Source organism: Amphibalanus amphitrite, unplaced genomic scaffold, assembly GCF_019059575.1.
Source record: "Amphibalanus amphitrite isolate SeventyFive unplaced genomic scaffold, NRLGWU_Aamphi_draft 001709F_arrow, whole genome shotgun sequence".
Lineage (NCBI taxonomy): Eukaryota > Metazoa > Arthropoda > Thecostraca > Balanomorpha > Balanidae > Amphibalanus > Amphibalanus amphitrite.
The window spans coordinates 37,418-53,000 of record NW_024883202.1 but is presented as its reverse complement, the minus strand read 5'-3'; the positions used below and the strand labels follow the sequence as shown (position 1 = coordinate 53,000).

Sequence of the window (15,583 nt, the reverse complement as noted above, 5' to 3'; positions counted from 1 at the left end):
AAAGTAATTTGGATTAGACATATTTGGTGATGACTGCATGTCACAAAGGATGATTAATGCGCCTTTTTTGTCATGACCTTGCATATCTACTATACTATTTGTAGAATGAAACTCTGTCTGTGTGTCTGTTTGCACCGTGCAGAGGTGTGCTTTGACGCCGTGCGCAGGTCAAACGGTGCGGTCGATGGGGCTGAAATTTTCGCAGCGTGTTGATGACGTCACGCGCACGTGCAGTGGCGTGTTTCGAGTCTCGAGGGGTGGATGGTTTGCACGTGGCACGCGCTGGAAAAAGGTGCTTTTTCTTCAAATTTTGCTCGGCTCTCAAGCTTGCTTCCAGGCATTGGCAGCCGGGTTCAAGGGCCTTTGACAATAAAATGCATGACGATCGGCGGCGGGTGCCTCTCATTTGCAGATTGGCCAAGTTATTTATTTTGATAAACAGAGGCGAATGGAGGTGTTGATTTTCGGTAAATAAAGACAAATTTCAATGCGCTTACACAAATGGCAGCTATGACCCCTCGTTATGTCCCCGAGGTCATCTCAGGTCACGAACAGAATCTAACAGTTTTTCGCTAATAACTTTTGATAGAGGCGTGCTAGAGCGCTGAAAACGCCTTAGATGTGTTCGGCTCGACGTTGCGGATCGACAGATATGCAACATGACCTTTTCCGGTCAGGTCATGACCTTGACCTGAGGTCAAATTTTCAAGTTGACCTTTCAAAGTCAAATTATAGTTCATTCGACGCGTCTCGACGAGAGGAACACGATGCTGGCAAAAGTAATGTCATGGCTCTTTTGAGTCAAAAGTTATTGCCGAAAAACCGCTTTTCGTAAAAACGGCTATTTTTGGAGTTTTTGCCCTCTGAAGGCTAAACCGTTGACCTGAGGTCAAATCTGAGATCATTACTCAGAAAGGTCTGTAAAAGGGCTATCGAATGCGCTTTTCCGCGGCGCTGTAACTCAATCGGTTCCGGAGATAGCCGTTGACAGTTTCCAAAATGTTGAAATAGTCAACATTTTACCTTTGGTGACCTCTGGTGACCTGACCTTTGACCTGACCCAAAAGATGACCGAAGTGTTTTCGTCCTTATTTTGGGCGTTCTTTCGATTGCTCCTTACCGCGTGTCGCTACGTGGCCCAGGAGCCGAGTTAGAATGGGGGGGGGTGCTCAGACACCCCCCCCCCCCGGCCCGGCGCGGAATCTCAGAGCACCGGCCCGGCGCGGGTTAATGCAATGTGGAATTCATTCATTTCATTCATTGATGTGAAAGCGATGAAGATTGAAGAGCAAATGAAGACTTCACTATAATGGATTTTATGATCTACACTTAAACAAAGCAAAATAAAAATGTGACAAATTTCATTGAAATCCTTAACAATGAACAAACATGAACAAAACTACATTTTAATACCTAAGGGAAATTAAGAAAAAAATGACTGCTTACCATCAATGTCATCAGTTCTGCTTGAAGCCTGAAAAAAGGATGATATCAGAATGGTATTATAAAAACACCATTGAAAAACAGATACATTGCCTATTTGGAATCAAAATTCAAGAAAATGGTAGACAAAAAATGTACTGAATAGTATCAACTAGGGTTACCCGCGTGCTCCGCAACGCGAAGAAGGGTTATTTTTACCCTTGGGTATTGGTTTGGTCTGTGTCGATTTGGTTGGTATCCATTTCGTTCGATTGCTTTTTGACGGCCGAGCATTTTGTAATGAAACAAAAAAGATACATCGCATCGAGGTGCCCGTGTCGTATTATCATGTGTTCTACTTTAGAATGATTCGAAAACTGGCGTGAAGTCTTTTGAGGGCCATCGCTGAATTTCGCTAAAAATGACAATGTAATGGTTTGGAACATTTACATTTTTAAGAATACTGTTGCTCATCATGCAAACATGAAGAGTGAATCTTGGACAGAATTGAATGCTCTTTCCAACGGTGCCATTTTCAATTGCCAAACGTATCAGGTTATGCAGCTAAACCCGTGTAATTAATAAAGTGACACATCATCGACAAACACCATTTTCTCTAGCGATTTGTACCACCTTGGCGTCGATCAATTAGCTATTCACAATTTTTATATGAGAGGCGGTACCTTTCTCTTGCAAATAGGCGTTGATTCAACTCGCTCCATTTTACGGTCACCTAAAAATAAAATTAATTCCAAAATCCCTCAAAAAACGCAATTTTTCAAATAAAAGTGCCCTCTCCGGTGCACGTGGCGCGTGCTATCCTCTGCATTGCACACCATTCAATAGCCCCTTCAATTCTGTACACGATGCTGTTTTCCACGTGCCGGTCGGACCCCTGGTCACCAAGATATTGCACGGGAACTGGACCCGTGTCGGCCAAAATTAGCCGTTTTCGCCCGATTTCGCACGCCGATTTATACATGTAAAGTCTATGACGCGAATTTGCACTTTTTGAGCACGCGCCACGCGCTCCCTATCAATCCGATCGAGAAAAGACCCCTCAAAGGCACGTCGCGCATCCTTGATCTATAAGTTGTGCAAATTTCACCGGGCTAGGTGCAACGGTCTGGCCTGTAGTCCACGCAAAGCACCACCAAGTTGGGACCTCGGTAACGGACAGACGCACCCTCCTCACGCGCTGCGCCACTTGCTTCGCAAGCGGCTGCGCCAGCAAGCGGCTGCGCCACTTGCTTCGCGGCGTAGCCATAAAATACGGCAGCAGCCAATTTGCTTTCGAATGGTGTTTGATTTAAACTAAACGGTCGTCTGGAAGCAGAGATATGGACGGAAACGTGCAGAAGAAAATTTTGAACATAAGAACTATTCTGAGGTCTTAGTTGTATGACATTTGGGTCATACGGAGTCAAGTCAGGTCAAGGTGGTCATCCCTGGTCACACTGGGTGAGGCCAGGTCACCTTCGGTCAGGCCAGGTCGTATAAGTCACCTCGTCACATTGGATCGGCCTGGACCACACTTCTACTACCACTACCCCTACCACTATCCCTAGTCTACCACTACCCTTACTACTACCCCTACCACTACCCTACCACTACCCCTACCCCTACCACTAACCCTACTACTACCCCTACTACTACCCCTACCACTACCCCTACTACTACCCCTACCACTACCCCTACTACTACACCTACCACTACCCCTACCACTACCCCTACCACTACCCCTACCCCTATCCCTACCCCTACCTCTACCACTACCACTACCACTACCCCTACTACTACCCCTACTACTACCCCTACTACTACCCCTACCACTACTACTACCCCTACTACTACCCCTACCACTACTAATACCCCTACCACTACCCCTACCACTACCCCTACCACTACCACTACCCCTACCACTACCCCTACCAATACTACTACCATTACCACTACCACTACCACTACCATTCCCACTACCACTACCACTGGGTCATGTGAGGTCACAGACTATCAGATTAACTGATAAACTAAAAAAAGAGTTCCTAACCCTTCTCTTACTCGCGTCGTTCCATTATTCTTAATCGTATTTGGTTGAACTGGCGCCTTGTGACAAATGTGGCGCATTGCGACAAAACTGGTGCATTTATTCCTGTCCTTTTGTCATGCATCCTTCCACCGAATTGCACGTTTATCGGACCATATTTGACAAAGTTGTGCGATTTGCGGCAAAAATAGCGCATGTGGACAAATGTGACGCACTGCGGCAAACGTGGTGCATTCGGTTAAACGCCTTGAAAACTGTCTTTATTTAACGAAAATCAACACCTTCATTCGCCTCTGTTTATCAAAATAAATAACTTGCCAATCTGCAAATGAGAGGCACCCGCCGCCGATCGTCATGCATTTTAGTTGCAAAGTCCATCAAACCCGGCTGCCGATGCCTTGAAGACTGAGCAAATTTGAGAGGAAATACGCACTTTTCCAGGGCGTGCCACGTGCGAACCATCCACCCCCCGGGACTCGAACCTCGACACTGCACGTGCCCGTGACGTCATCAACACCCTGTGAAAATTTCAGCCCCCTCGACCGCACCGTTTGACCTGCGCACGGCGTCAAAGCACCCCTCTGCACGGTGCAAACAGACGGACAGACAGAGTTTCATTTCACCCCTACCGATTTGGGGAGTTGTGAAATGAAACTCTGTCTGTCTGTCTGTTTGCACCGTGCAGAGGGTTGCTTTGACGCCGTGCACAGGTCAAACGGTACGGTCGATTGGGCTGAAATTTTCGCAGGGTATTGATGACGTCACGGGCACGTGCAGTGTCGAGGTTCGAGTCTCGGGGGGTGGATGGTTCGCACGTGGCACGCCTTGAAAAAGGTGCTTTTTCTCCAAATTTTGCTCGGCTCTCAAGCTTGCTTCAAGGCATCGGCAGCCGGGTTCAATCGCCTTTGACAATAAAATACATGACGATCGGCGGCGGGTGCCTCTCATTTGCAGATTGGCCAAGTTTATTTATTTTGATAAACAGAGGCGAATGAAGGTGTTGATTTTCGGTAAATAAAGACAGTTTTCAATGTGCTTACACAAATGCACCGCGTTTGCCGTAGTGCGCCACATTTGTCTCGAGGTGCCATTTTTGCCCGCAAATTGCACAGCTTTGTCAAATATTGTCCGATAAAGGTGCAATTCGGTGGAAGGATGCATGGCAAAACGACAATTACAAATGCTCCACTTTTGTCGCAATGCGCCACATTTGTCACAAGGTGCCATTTCCATCAAATACGATTAAGAATAATTGAATAAAACGAGTAGGAGGCTAGGAGCAGGGTTAGGAACTCTTTTTTTAGCTGGATTTTCTGAGTCTGTCACCTCACATGACCCAGTGGTAGTGGTAGTGGTAGTGGTAGTGGTAGTGGTAGTGGTAGTGTTAGTGGTAGTAGTGTTCGTAGGAGTAGCGGTAGGGGTAGTGGTAGTATTAGGGGTAGTGGTAGGGGCGTAGGGGTAGTGGTAGTGGTAGTGGTAGGGGTAGTAGTAGTGGTAGGGGTAGTAGTATGGGTAGTGGTAGTGGTAGTGGTAGTGGTAAGGGTAGTGGTAGGGGTAGTGGTAGGGGTAGTGGTAGAGGTAGTGGTAGGGTAGGAGTAGTGGAAGGGGTAGTGGTAGGGTAGGGGTAGGGGTAGTGGTAGGGGTAGTAATAGGGGTAGTGGTAGCCGGTAGGGGTAGTAGTAGGGGTAGTAGTAGGGGTAGTGGTAGGGGTAGTTACGGAGCGAGCGAAGCGAGCGTAGTCTTTCCTTAGATTAACGGAAATTTCTGAGTATGAGCGGCCGGCCGGCCGGCCGGCCGGCCGTGCGGACGCTTTTGCGAGGCTTATATCTCAGCAACCACTTGACCGATTTACATGCGGAAATTTTTGTAGGGTAGCTTCATTCCTTCTACCAAGTACTGGACTATTCCCAATGCATGTGGGTGACCCCTTATGCACGTGCCACGTGCAAAACGAAGAGGTGTCAGTTTTGTAATTGTTGCAATATCTCGGTAACTACTTGGCCGATTGCGCTGAAAGTTGGCATGTAGGTAGGCACCCACTAGGCACTGCATATCCATGTGCCAGAGTTGGGGTGTTGCTGCACGTGCGCACGTGCAGGGGTCGTTTCCAGATCTCGAGAACGGCTGGACCGATGGCGCTCAAATTTGGTACACGGTTAGGGACCAGTTAGTAGGGTGCCGTGCACAAGTCAGTTGGGACCCATTTTGCACGTGCGCACGTGCAGGGTGCCGCTTCCAGATCTCGAGAACGGCTGGGCCGATTGTGCTCAAATTTGGCACATCGCTAGAGTCCGGTTAGTAGGGTGTCGTGCACAAGTCAGATGGAGGTACCACCTCGAAATTTCGCACGTGCAAGGTTCACCCTCTCGCTCGCTCCGTTATTCGCCCCAAAAGGCGTTATACTGGTCCTCTAATGACATGACCCTGAAAGGTCTTCAATAGACCGAAAAGGATTATAAAATAGAGTGAATTACCTAAAGGGCTTGGCTGGATGAATAATTGACCCTTTTATTAGTTCGGTAATTACGGAGCGAGCGAAGCGAGCGGAGTCCTTCCTTAGATTAACGGAAATTTCTGAGTATGAGCGACCGGCCGGCCGGCCGTGCGGACGCTTTTGCGTGGCTTATATCTCAGCAACCACTTGACCGATTTACACGCAGTAATTTTTATAGGGTAGCTTCATTCCTTCTACCAAGTATTCGACTATTCCCGATGCATGTGGGTGACCCCTTATGCACGTGCCACGTGCAAAACGAAGAGGTGTCAGTTTTGTAATTGTTGCAATATCTCGGTAACTACTTGGCCGATTGCGCTGAAAGTTGGAATGTAGGTAGGCACCCACTAGGCACTGCATATCCATGTGCCAGAGTTGGGGTGCTGCTGCACGTGCGCACGTGCAGGGGTCGTTTCCAGATCTCGAGAACGGCTGGACCGATAGCGCTCAAATTTGGTACACGGTTAGGGACCAGTTAGTAGGGTGCCGTGCACAAGTCAGTTGGGACCCATTTTGCACGTGCGCACGTGCAGGGTGCCGCTTCCAGATCTCGAGAACGGCTGGGCCGATTGTGCTCAAATTTGGCACATCGCTAGAGACCGGTTAGTAGGGTGCCGTGCATAAGTCAGTTGGAGGTACCCCTTGCAATTTCGCACGTGCAAGGCCCACCCTCTCGCTCGCTCCGTTAGTCGCCCCTCAAGGCGTTATACTGGTGGTAGGGGTAGTGGTAGGGGTAGTGGTAGGGTAGTGGTAGGGGTAGTGGTAGGGGTAGTGGTAGGGGTGGTGGTAGGGGTTGTGGTAGTAGAAGCGTGGTCCAGGCCTATCCAATGTGACGAGGTGACCTATAGGTACGACCTGGCCTGACCGAAGGTAACCTGGACTGACCCAGTGTGACCAGGGATGACCATCTTGACCTGACTTGACTCCGTGTGACCCAAATTTCATACAACTAAGCCCTCAGAATAGTTCTTATGTTCAAAATTTTCTTCTGCACGCTCGCTCCGTAATTACCGAACTAATAAAAGGGTCAATTATTCATCCAGCCAAGCCCTTTAGGTAATTCACTCTATTTTATAATCCTTTTCGGTCTATTGAAGACCTTTCAGGGTCATGTCATTAGAGGACCAGTATAACGCCTTTTGGGGCGAATAACGGAGCGAGCGAGAGGGTGAACCTTGCACGTGCGAAATTTCGAGGTGGTACCTCCATCTGACTTGTGCACGACACCCTACTAACCGGACTCTAGCGATGTGCCAAATTTGAGCACAATCGGCCCAGCCGTTCTCGAGATCTGGAAGCGGCACCCTGCACGTGCGCACGTGCAAAATGGGGTGCCCTCCTCACCTGCACCTATAGGTGCAGGTGCGCACCTATAGGTGCGCACCTGCACGTGCGCACTGACCGATGGCGCTCAAATTTGGTACACGGTTAGGGACCAGTTAGTAGGGTGCCAAATTCTACTAACTGGTCCCTTTAAACTTGTTAGCTCGCCTCTCAAGCAAAAACATTTGACAGCAGAAGACTGATGAATGCAATTATGGCGCGCGAATGACAAAACATGACGATATTTTAACACCGATTATTTTGCTTCTTAGGGTGTGTGCTAAGTAAAAATTGAGCATGAAACGACTCAACAAAGCATACTTGTTCTAAATCTATATTACTATGGGGTGGACTGACCCCCATGCATTCGGGGGTGGACACCCCATGCACCCCATGCATGGGGTGCAAACAGACAGACAGGAGAGGAGGGATTTAAACTTGCAGGTGCGCACCTATAGGTGCAGTGCGCACCTATAGGTCCCGAGGTGACCTATAGGTACGACCTGGCCTGACCGAAGGTAACCTGGACTGACCCAGTGTGACCAGGGATGACCATCTTGACCTGACTTGACTCCGTGTGACCCAAATTTCATACAACTAAGCCCTCAGAATAGTTCTTATGTTCAAAATTTTCTTCTGCACGTTTCCGTCCATATCTCTGCTTCCAGACGACCGATCAGTTTAAATCAAACACTATTCGAAAGCAAATTGGCTGCTGCCGCATTTTATGGCTACGCCGCGAAGCAAGTGGCGCAGCCGCTTGCTTTCACAACTCCTTGCTTGCTTTCACAACTCCTGCGATTTGGGGCAAAAATAGCGCATGTGGACAAATGTGGCGCACTGCGGCAAATGCGGTGCATTCGGTTAAGCGCACTGAAAACTGTCTTTATTTACCGAAAATCAACACCTTCATTCGCCTCTGTTTATCAAAACAAATAACTTGGCCAATCTGCAAATGAGAGGCACCCGCCGCCGATCGTCATGCATTTTATTGTCAAAGGCGATTGAACCCGGCTGCCGATGCCTTGAAGCAAGCTTGAGAGCCGAGCAAAATTTGGAGAAAAAGCACCTTTTTCCAGCGCGTGCCACGTGCAAGCCATCCACCCCTCGAGACCCGAAACACGACACTGCACGTGCGCGTGACGTCATCAACACGCTGCGAAAATTTCACCCCCCTCGACCGTACCGTTTGACCTGTGCACGGCGTCAAAGCACCCCTCTGCACGGTGCAAACAGACAGACAGACAGAGTTTCATTTCACTGACCCCCATGCACTGACTGACCCCCATGACTCACTGGGGCACTCACTCTCACTGGCCATGCAGTCCAGGCCCCACCACCCCACCACTTTGGCCATGCACTCACCACTTTGGTGAGTGCATCGGATTGAAGTGGTGAGTGCGCACCACTCACCACTTTGGCCATGCACCCCACCACTTTGGCCATGTCCAGGCCCCACCACCCCACCACTTTGGCCATGCACTCACTGACCCCCATGACTGACCCCCATGCACCCCATGCATGGGGTTTGCACAACACGCATGGGGTGCCTATAGGTGTTTAAATCCCTGCAAGTTTAAATCCCTCCTCTCTGGTCACACTGTCCCCCAAGCTTGAGAGCCGAGCAAAATTTGGAGAAAAAGCACTTTTTCCAGCGCGTGTCACGTGCGACCCATCCACCTCCCGGGACCCGAAACTCGACTAAAAACTAGGCACTGCACGGTGCCTAGTTTTTGGTCAAGCGGCTGCGCCACTTGCTTCGCGGCGTAGCCATAAAATACGCAGCAGCCAGTTTGCTTTCGAATGGTGTTTGATTCATACCGATGAGCCGTCTGGAAGCAGATATATAAATGAATATTCTGATGGCTTAGTTTGATAAAATTTGGGTCATACGGGGTCAAGTCAGGTCAAGTCTGTCATCCTTGGTCACACTGGGTCAGGCCAGGTCACCTTCGGTCAGGCCAGGTCGTATAGGTCACCACGTCACATTGGATCGGCCTGTGCCACACTTCTACTAATTCTACCCATACCACTCATCATCAACGTCATCAACATGACGTTGTCATCATGACGTCACGTCGATTTGTAGAATGAAACTCTGTCTGTCTGTCTGTTTGCACCGTGCAGAGGGGTGCTTTGACGCCGTGCACAGGTCAAACGGTGCGGTCGATGGGGCTGAAATTTTCACAGCGTGTTGATGACGTCACGGGCACGTGCAGTGTCGAGGTTCGAGTCCCGGGGGGTGGATGGGTCGCACGTGGCACGCGCTGGAAAAAGGCGCTTTTTCTCCAAATTTTGCTCGGATCTCAAGGCATCGGCAGCCGGGTTCAATGGACTTTGCAACTAAAATGCATGACGATCGGCAGCGGGTGCCTCTCATTTGCAGATTTGCAGCTTATTTATTTTGATAAACAAAGGCGAATGAAGATGTTGATTTTCGGCAAATAAAGACAGTTTTCAATGCGCTTACACAGATGCACCGCGTTTGACGCAATGCGCCACATTTGGCACGAGGCGCCATTTTTGTCACAAAACGCACAACTTTATCAAATATGGTCCGATAAACGTGCGATTCGGTGGAAGGATGCATGACAAACGGACAGGAAGAAATGCACCACTTTTGTCGCGACGTGCCTTTGAGGGGTCTCAGATCGATCGGATTGATAGGGAGCGCGTGGCGCGTGCCCAAAAAGTGCAAAATCGCGTCATAGACTTTACATGTATAAATCGGCGTGCGAAATCGGGCGAAAACGGCTAATTTTGGCCGACACGGGTCCGGTCCAGGTGCGATATCTTGGTGACCAGGGGTCCGATCGGCACGGGGAAAACAGCATCGTGTACAGAATTGAACGGGCTATTGAATGGTGTGCAATGCAGAGGATAGCACGCGCCACGTGCACCGGAGAGGGCACTTTTATTTGAAAAATTGCGGTTTTTGAGGGATTTTGGAATTAATTTTATTTTTAGGTAACCGTTAAATGGAGCGAGTTGAGTCAACGCCTATTTGCAAGAGAAATGTACCGCCTCTCATATAAAAATTGTGAAAAGCTGATTGATCCAAATCAAGGTGGTGCAAATCACGGGAGAAAATGGTGTTTGTCAATTTTGTGCCACTTTATTAATCACACGGGGTTTGCTGCATAACCTGATACCTTTGGCAATTGAATATGGTACCATTGGATAGAGCATTCAATTCTGTCCAATATACACTCTTCATTTTTGCATGGTGAGCAACAGTATCCTTAAAAATGTAAATGTTCCAAACCATTACATTGTCATTTTTAGCGAAATTCATCGATGGCCCTCAAAAGACTTCACGCCAGTTTTCGAATCATTCTAAAGTAGAACGCATGATAATACGACACGGGCACCTCGATGCGATGTATCTTTTTGTTTTCTTACAAAATGCTTGGCCCTCAAAAAGCAATCGAACGAAATGGATATCTACCAACCAAATCGACACAGACCAACCCAATACCCACGGGTCAAAAAATCCCCCCTTCGCGTTGCGGAGCACGCGGGTAACCCTAGTGTTGACTATTGACCACGCATGTCCTAAATTACGTTCAGAGAAGTCCTTGGATGACGGTCAGGTCGCATGTCACGCGGCAGTACTTGCAGGCAACAAACATGAAACGCCTGTTCCCTTCCTCTTCTGGAACAGAGGCCTATATCGTTTACTGTGTTTCCTTGTGTATCACATTTTTATGACATGATTGCCATACATTCTCCAAAGTCGCGTCGGTCATTTCGCAGCATCGTCGCCTTAGTTTGTCCCGGCTGCCTTGCCTTGCTTATACTTCCTGCTCTCTTTAGACAAGCCCTACCCCTCCATGCTCACCCCTCCCCCTCTCTCCCCTGTCTCGCAGATGATGGAGAAGCTGGCGGAGGAGGAGCGTCTGGAGCTGCTGACTCTCGCGGCACGCCGCCGGCGAGAGCTCGACCACCGCCGCCAGGTGGAGGAGATGATGGCAGAAAACCGGCGACGTCGCGACCAGGAGATCGCGCAACTCTGCAGCGAGAAGCGCGAGCTGGAGAGACAGGAACAGGAGCGGCTGCGCAAGGTGGAGCAGGAGCGCAGGAGGCTCCTGGAGCAGCACGCAGTCAAACTGGCTGAGTTCCTACCCAAAGGTGAGACGGGACGAGGGGATGAATGGAATGATAGAATGGGATGAGAGACGGATAACAAACTGTATGAGAATGCGCCGGGAACGTTAGTTTAGTCTAACTGTTAGCAACATGGTCAGTTTTAGTTATTCCGCTGTTGACCCGCGATTCGGAAAAGTATACCTCGTTGGTGTGTTGGCTTTGCATTTATGAATGCGTCTTGTATTGTGACTTCAGGCTTTCTCGTTCAACCTTGTTGCTTGTTTTTGCAGTAAGACAGGAGTTGAAGTTCCTTCTGATGTGTTACGACATGATTAAGATATGTGAGCTTATCTCGCTCCCTCCAATGCAATACAGCTGCTCAGTAGGCGCACGCTTCATTAGTTCCTCGTGAACAAGTCATTGACATCCTCCCTGATATATCAGCAGCGAGTTCAACGTTCCATGACATTGTACCGCTCGTAGCGGGGTTTCCTGCGCCACGAGACAGAAGAGTGCGGATCAGGGTGTGAGCGTACCGGTTTATTTGTACCGTTAGTCGCCCGCATCCGGTCCCCCAGCATCTAATCGCCATCTCGCCACGGGGGTTTTCGGCGGACGCTGTTGCGGAGACGACGGATTGTAAGGTGATTATGATGCAAGCGTTTAGAGTTTTCTCTTCGGATCAAGACCATGGAGTTCGATTATTTATGGAACACCTCAAGAATATCAGCAGTCATCTGCCATTATTTCGTCATGAGTATGGCTTATTACAACACAAAATGATATCGACGTTTAATAGGATCCGTCAGTGATGTTGTCAGGACTCACGCAGTGGTGAAAGCGCGTGTTCTCGCTGATCTCTCCAATGACGCGTAAGGTTGACTGCGTAGTAGTTCAAAGGGCTTGACTCTCCAGAACTCCTTGGCTTAGTATAATACCCGGCCGCTGGGTTGGGTTGGTCACGTGATCGGCCGACGGGCGCGGGTGCGTGGACTCTGAGGTCCATCGGGGATTTGTCTGGGAGGTGTCGGACCGGCCCTCCACCGGCGGCTTTCCCGGTGCCCCGACGGCCATCTATATTCATTGGTAGTCGGTTACATTATTCGGCGGCTCTAATACTCTGAAGGTGTGTATGTCCCAGCGGCTTCTGATTCTGCTTAGCCCTCCTGCTGGTGTCTTACCACGAACAGATGAGCATAATAATGTCAGCATTAGTCGTTAAGTTGGCGTGTAAATTAGTCACCGCGCCTGGCTCGTAGCGCCGCTGTCCGTCCACAATTACTGCAGGAATGCGGATGTTGTTTGTCAGGGCAGGAAGTCATGAAGGCGAGACATACATGAACTTGACTTTCAGTCTCGAATGAGTAAGCATGGAATCCTTCTGCATTGCTAAAAACTTTGAAGCTAGCCATGATCTGAGATTTGGGGCAGCAACTGATGCACATTTTGCAGCAGCATGACTGCATTGCTTTATTACCAAACCCCGACGAAGCCTAAGCTGTAAAGAAATTACCTCGGTGACAAGGTGCCGGACTCTAGAATCACCAGGGAGCGGCTCCAATCCGGTGCCGAAGACTTCCAGCGTCATTGGGTCGTTACTTGTTCAAAGGCATGATATATGACGCACAGCCATGCAATGCATGCCAATAGCCTGGCCTACAATTCGCATCCGGTAAGAGCAAGCTGCTATAATTTGATTCGCTGTTCTATTTCGTAAGGCCTTGCCTAATGGGTGTTGAACATAATTGTAGAATGCAGTGGCTACAAGAGATCTAGCCGACTCGGATAGTTAGATTTTCGTGGTAAAGTTAAAATCATAATAAACCTAAATTCGATAATGTAATTATTGCTCTGGTGTGTGCACGAACGCTTCCCCAAATTCTTAAGATGACCTTCATCTAGCTACAGCAGAAGATTTCGCGTTTATTGGATTTTCGTGCCATGCTCGATAAGGTCATTTCCGACACCACCTCAATATAGCTCTTAATAAACGTATCTCTTTCCACTCTGAAGGTATTGTGCGTGTCACACACTTTTAAAGATAATCCGCCGAGCCCGCCGCCGCGCCGCCTGTGGTTCGTGCGCCGCTTTGGCCGCAGCGCTGCGTCGTTTGCGCCGGCGTCAGTCTCGTTTAGGTAGTTCACGGCCGTTGAGTACGATGCGCTAGGTGTGTCTTCCTCTCAAGCCTCTAAAGGCAGCAGGAAGCAGTGCTTGCTTGGACTTTGGCCTTTGCACTGTTTCCGGCAGGCTAAACAATCCAATGGACGCCTCCTCATGCATCAGCACGGGCGGGCGTCGGCTGGCTTCCTGACAGCCGGGGAGGACGCTTGGATTGGTGTGTTGCAATTTGATAGGAAGCTGCGGATTAAAGCCAGTGTTGTATCTGATGATCATTTGTGTGTTTACATTCAGCGCTCAGGTCATAGCGGTTTCTCTGTGAAGCCTCGACTCTGCTTACCGGCTTCGACATGTGAAGCATGCCACCGAATACCGCTGCTCACATAAATGGCAGACCACCGACCACTTAGCTCTCATTTGGTTTGCGGATTAATTCCCGTACTAATGCCAGCACACGACAACATCCAATCTTGCAGATGTTTTCATCTAATGATGGAATCAAGGCTGTCCAAAGTTGGGATAGCGAGCTTTTTTAGGCTCCACCGCTAACAAGTGAAGCGTGCCTGCATATTGTCCAGATGACGAATCGGAAAATAATGACAGTCTCAGTGAGGATTATATCGACAGTGTGGAATGCATTTACTACACTGCAGAGATGACGTAAACATTACGTAACGGCATTATGACGTCATTTTCCGGGAAAGGTTTGATGTACTTGTGCAACAATTGGCATTGATGCTTATCTTGCAGATGAAATACTGAAGATTCGGGATACCCTGGCTATCGATATTAGTGACTATATTGAGCCTATACGGCAATTTTACGGTGGTGGGTAATCCCACATCCTGATTTTAAGCACTGGAAATTTGACATCTTCCCTTGATTGACGTTTATTGACCCACGTGAGTGACGCGTCCGATGTCCCAATAATCAGACAGAGATGTCTCTGCGATATTGCAGTAATGCAGTATTAGTATAGAAGTGAGAGCAAAGAAGCACACACAAACACTGTGTGGTGCTGTGTAGAGGTACAAAGCTCTTCTATGTAAACCCACCACGCCCCTTGTCGATACCACTCATGATAATCACACAAGCCTTGCAGCTCATCGGTAATGTCGCAACTGGTCAGGATCTAAACCCGTTCTCCACAGATGTACCCGCTGTCCGCCGTCGCCACCTCGCTCTCATGCCTCCACAAACTCCCCACAACTGTTTCAGTGCATGTTTGTGATACCACGGATGCGGCACATTGGTGGGGCGCCGGCTGTATGGCTGTTGTGCCATTCCTGACCGCCACCGCGGGACGTTTTAGTGTTGAGGTCAGCAGCTAGGACGGTGCCCTGTCCACCACGACATGCCCTTACCGCCTCAACTGCGCACAGCCCAACGACTGAGTCTATATAGATACCAAGTCTGCCCATAGCGGCGGTTGCGGAGTGTGCAAGGCATTCGGGCACGCTCAGTGTGGCTCGGATGGGCCCTGATGTGGCCAATGTACCCAGGCTCGTCGATGGGATGTTGTTGGTATGCCGGTGGTCTGGGTGACCTTCCAGGGTCGCTGGTGGTATCCGATGATATATATAATTTTATAGTAATGGACGAGCTTGGGCTGGTTTGTGACTCTGATATATGAGAGATGTTATATAAGTGGACAGCAAAGGTGGTCGTTTATGTGCAAAAGAAGCGAGTAGAACTGATAGACGTGAGAAGCACATGAAACTGTATTCAAAACACACTCATATGCTATTGAACCATACTCTTTGAAACTTACCGGTTTAGATGCCTAGCGTATTTAGCTTTCCGTGACCAACCCTTGTCCGTATTCTCCTCCTTACAGCGTCTTACGGATAGGGGTCGTTTGAACCCTTAGTCATTCGGCTTCATCTGAAGACCGAATTTTGCGTAAAGCAAGCGTGTGACGAGAGTGACGAGACGAAGTCGATATCACTCGAGGTTAAGGTGCTATGTGATAAGTTGACCGCTCAGGTCAGGCTAATGACCGAAACCTTAGCCCGCTCCCCCGTGGGTGTCCGGTCGAACGCACCCCGCTGTCAGCGGTATTCGCCATTCCCCCACAAGCACGATTGCAA

At 49.1% G+C, this 15,583-nt stretch overlaps 1 protein-coding gene across 1 annotated transcript in view; it reads left to right on the top strand.

Moving 5' to 3' along the window:
* Window positions 1–15,583, top strand: part of LOC122374773 (meiosis-specific nuclear structural protein 1-like) — an 85,987-nt gene that overhangs the window by 69,136 nt on the left and 1,268 nt on the right. Inside the window, exon 5 of the mRNA XM_043353746.1 lies at window positions 11,156–11,417. Coding sequence (XP_043209681.1) covers window positions 11,156–11,417 — 262 coding nt within the window. The remainder of the gene's footprint in view (window positions 1–11,155; window positions 11,418–15,583) is intronic.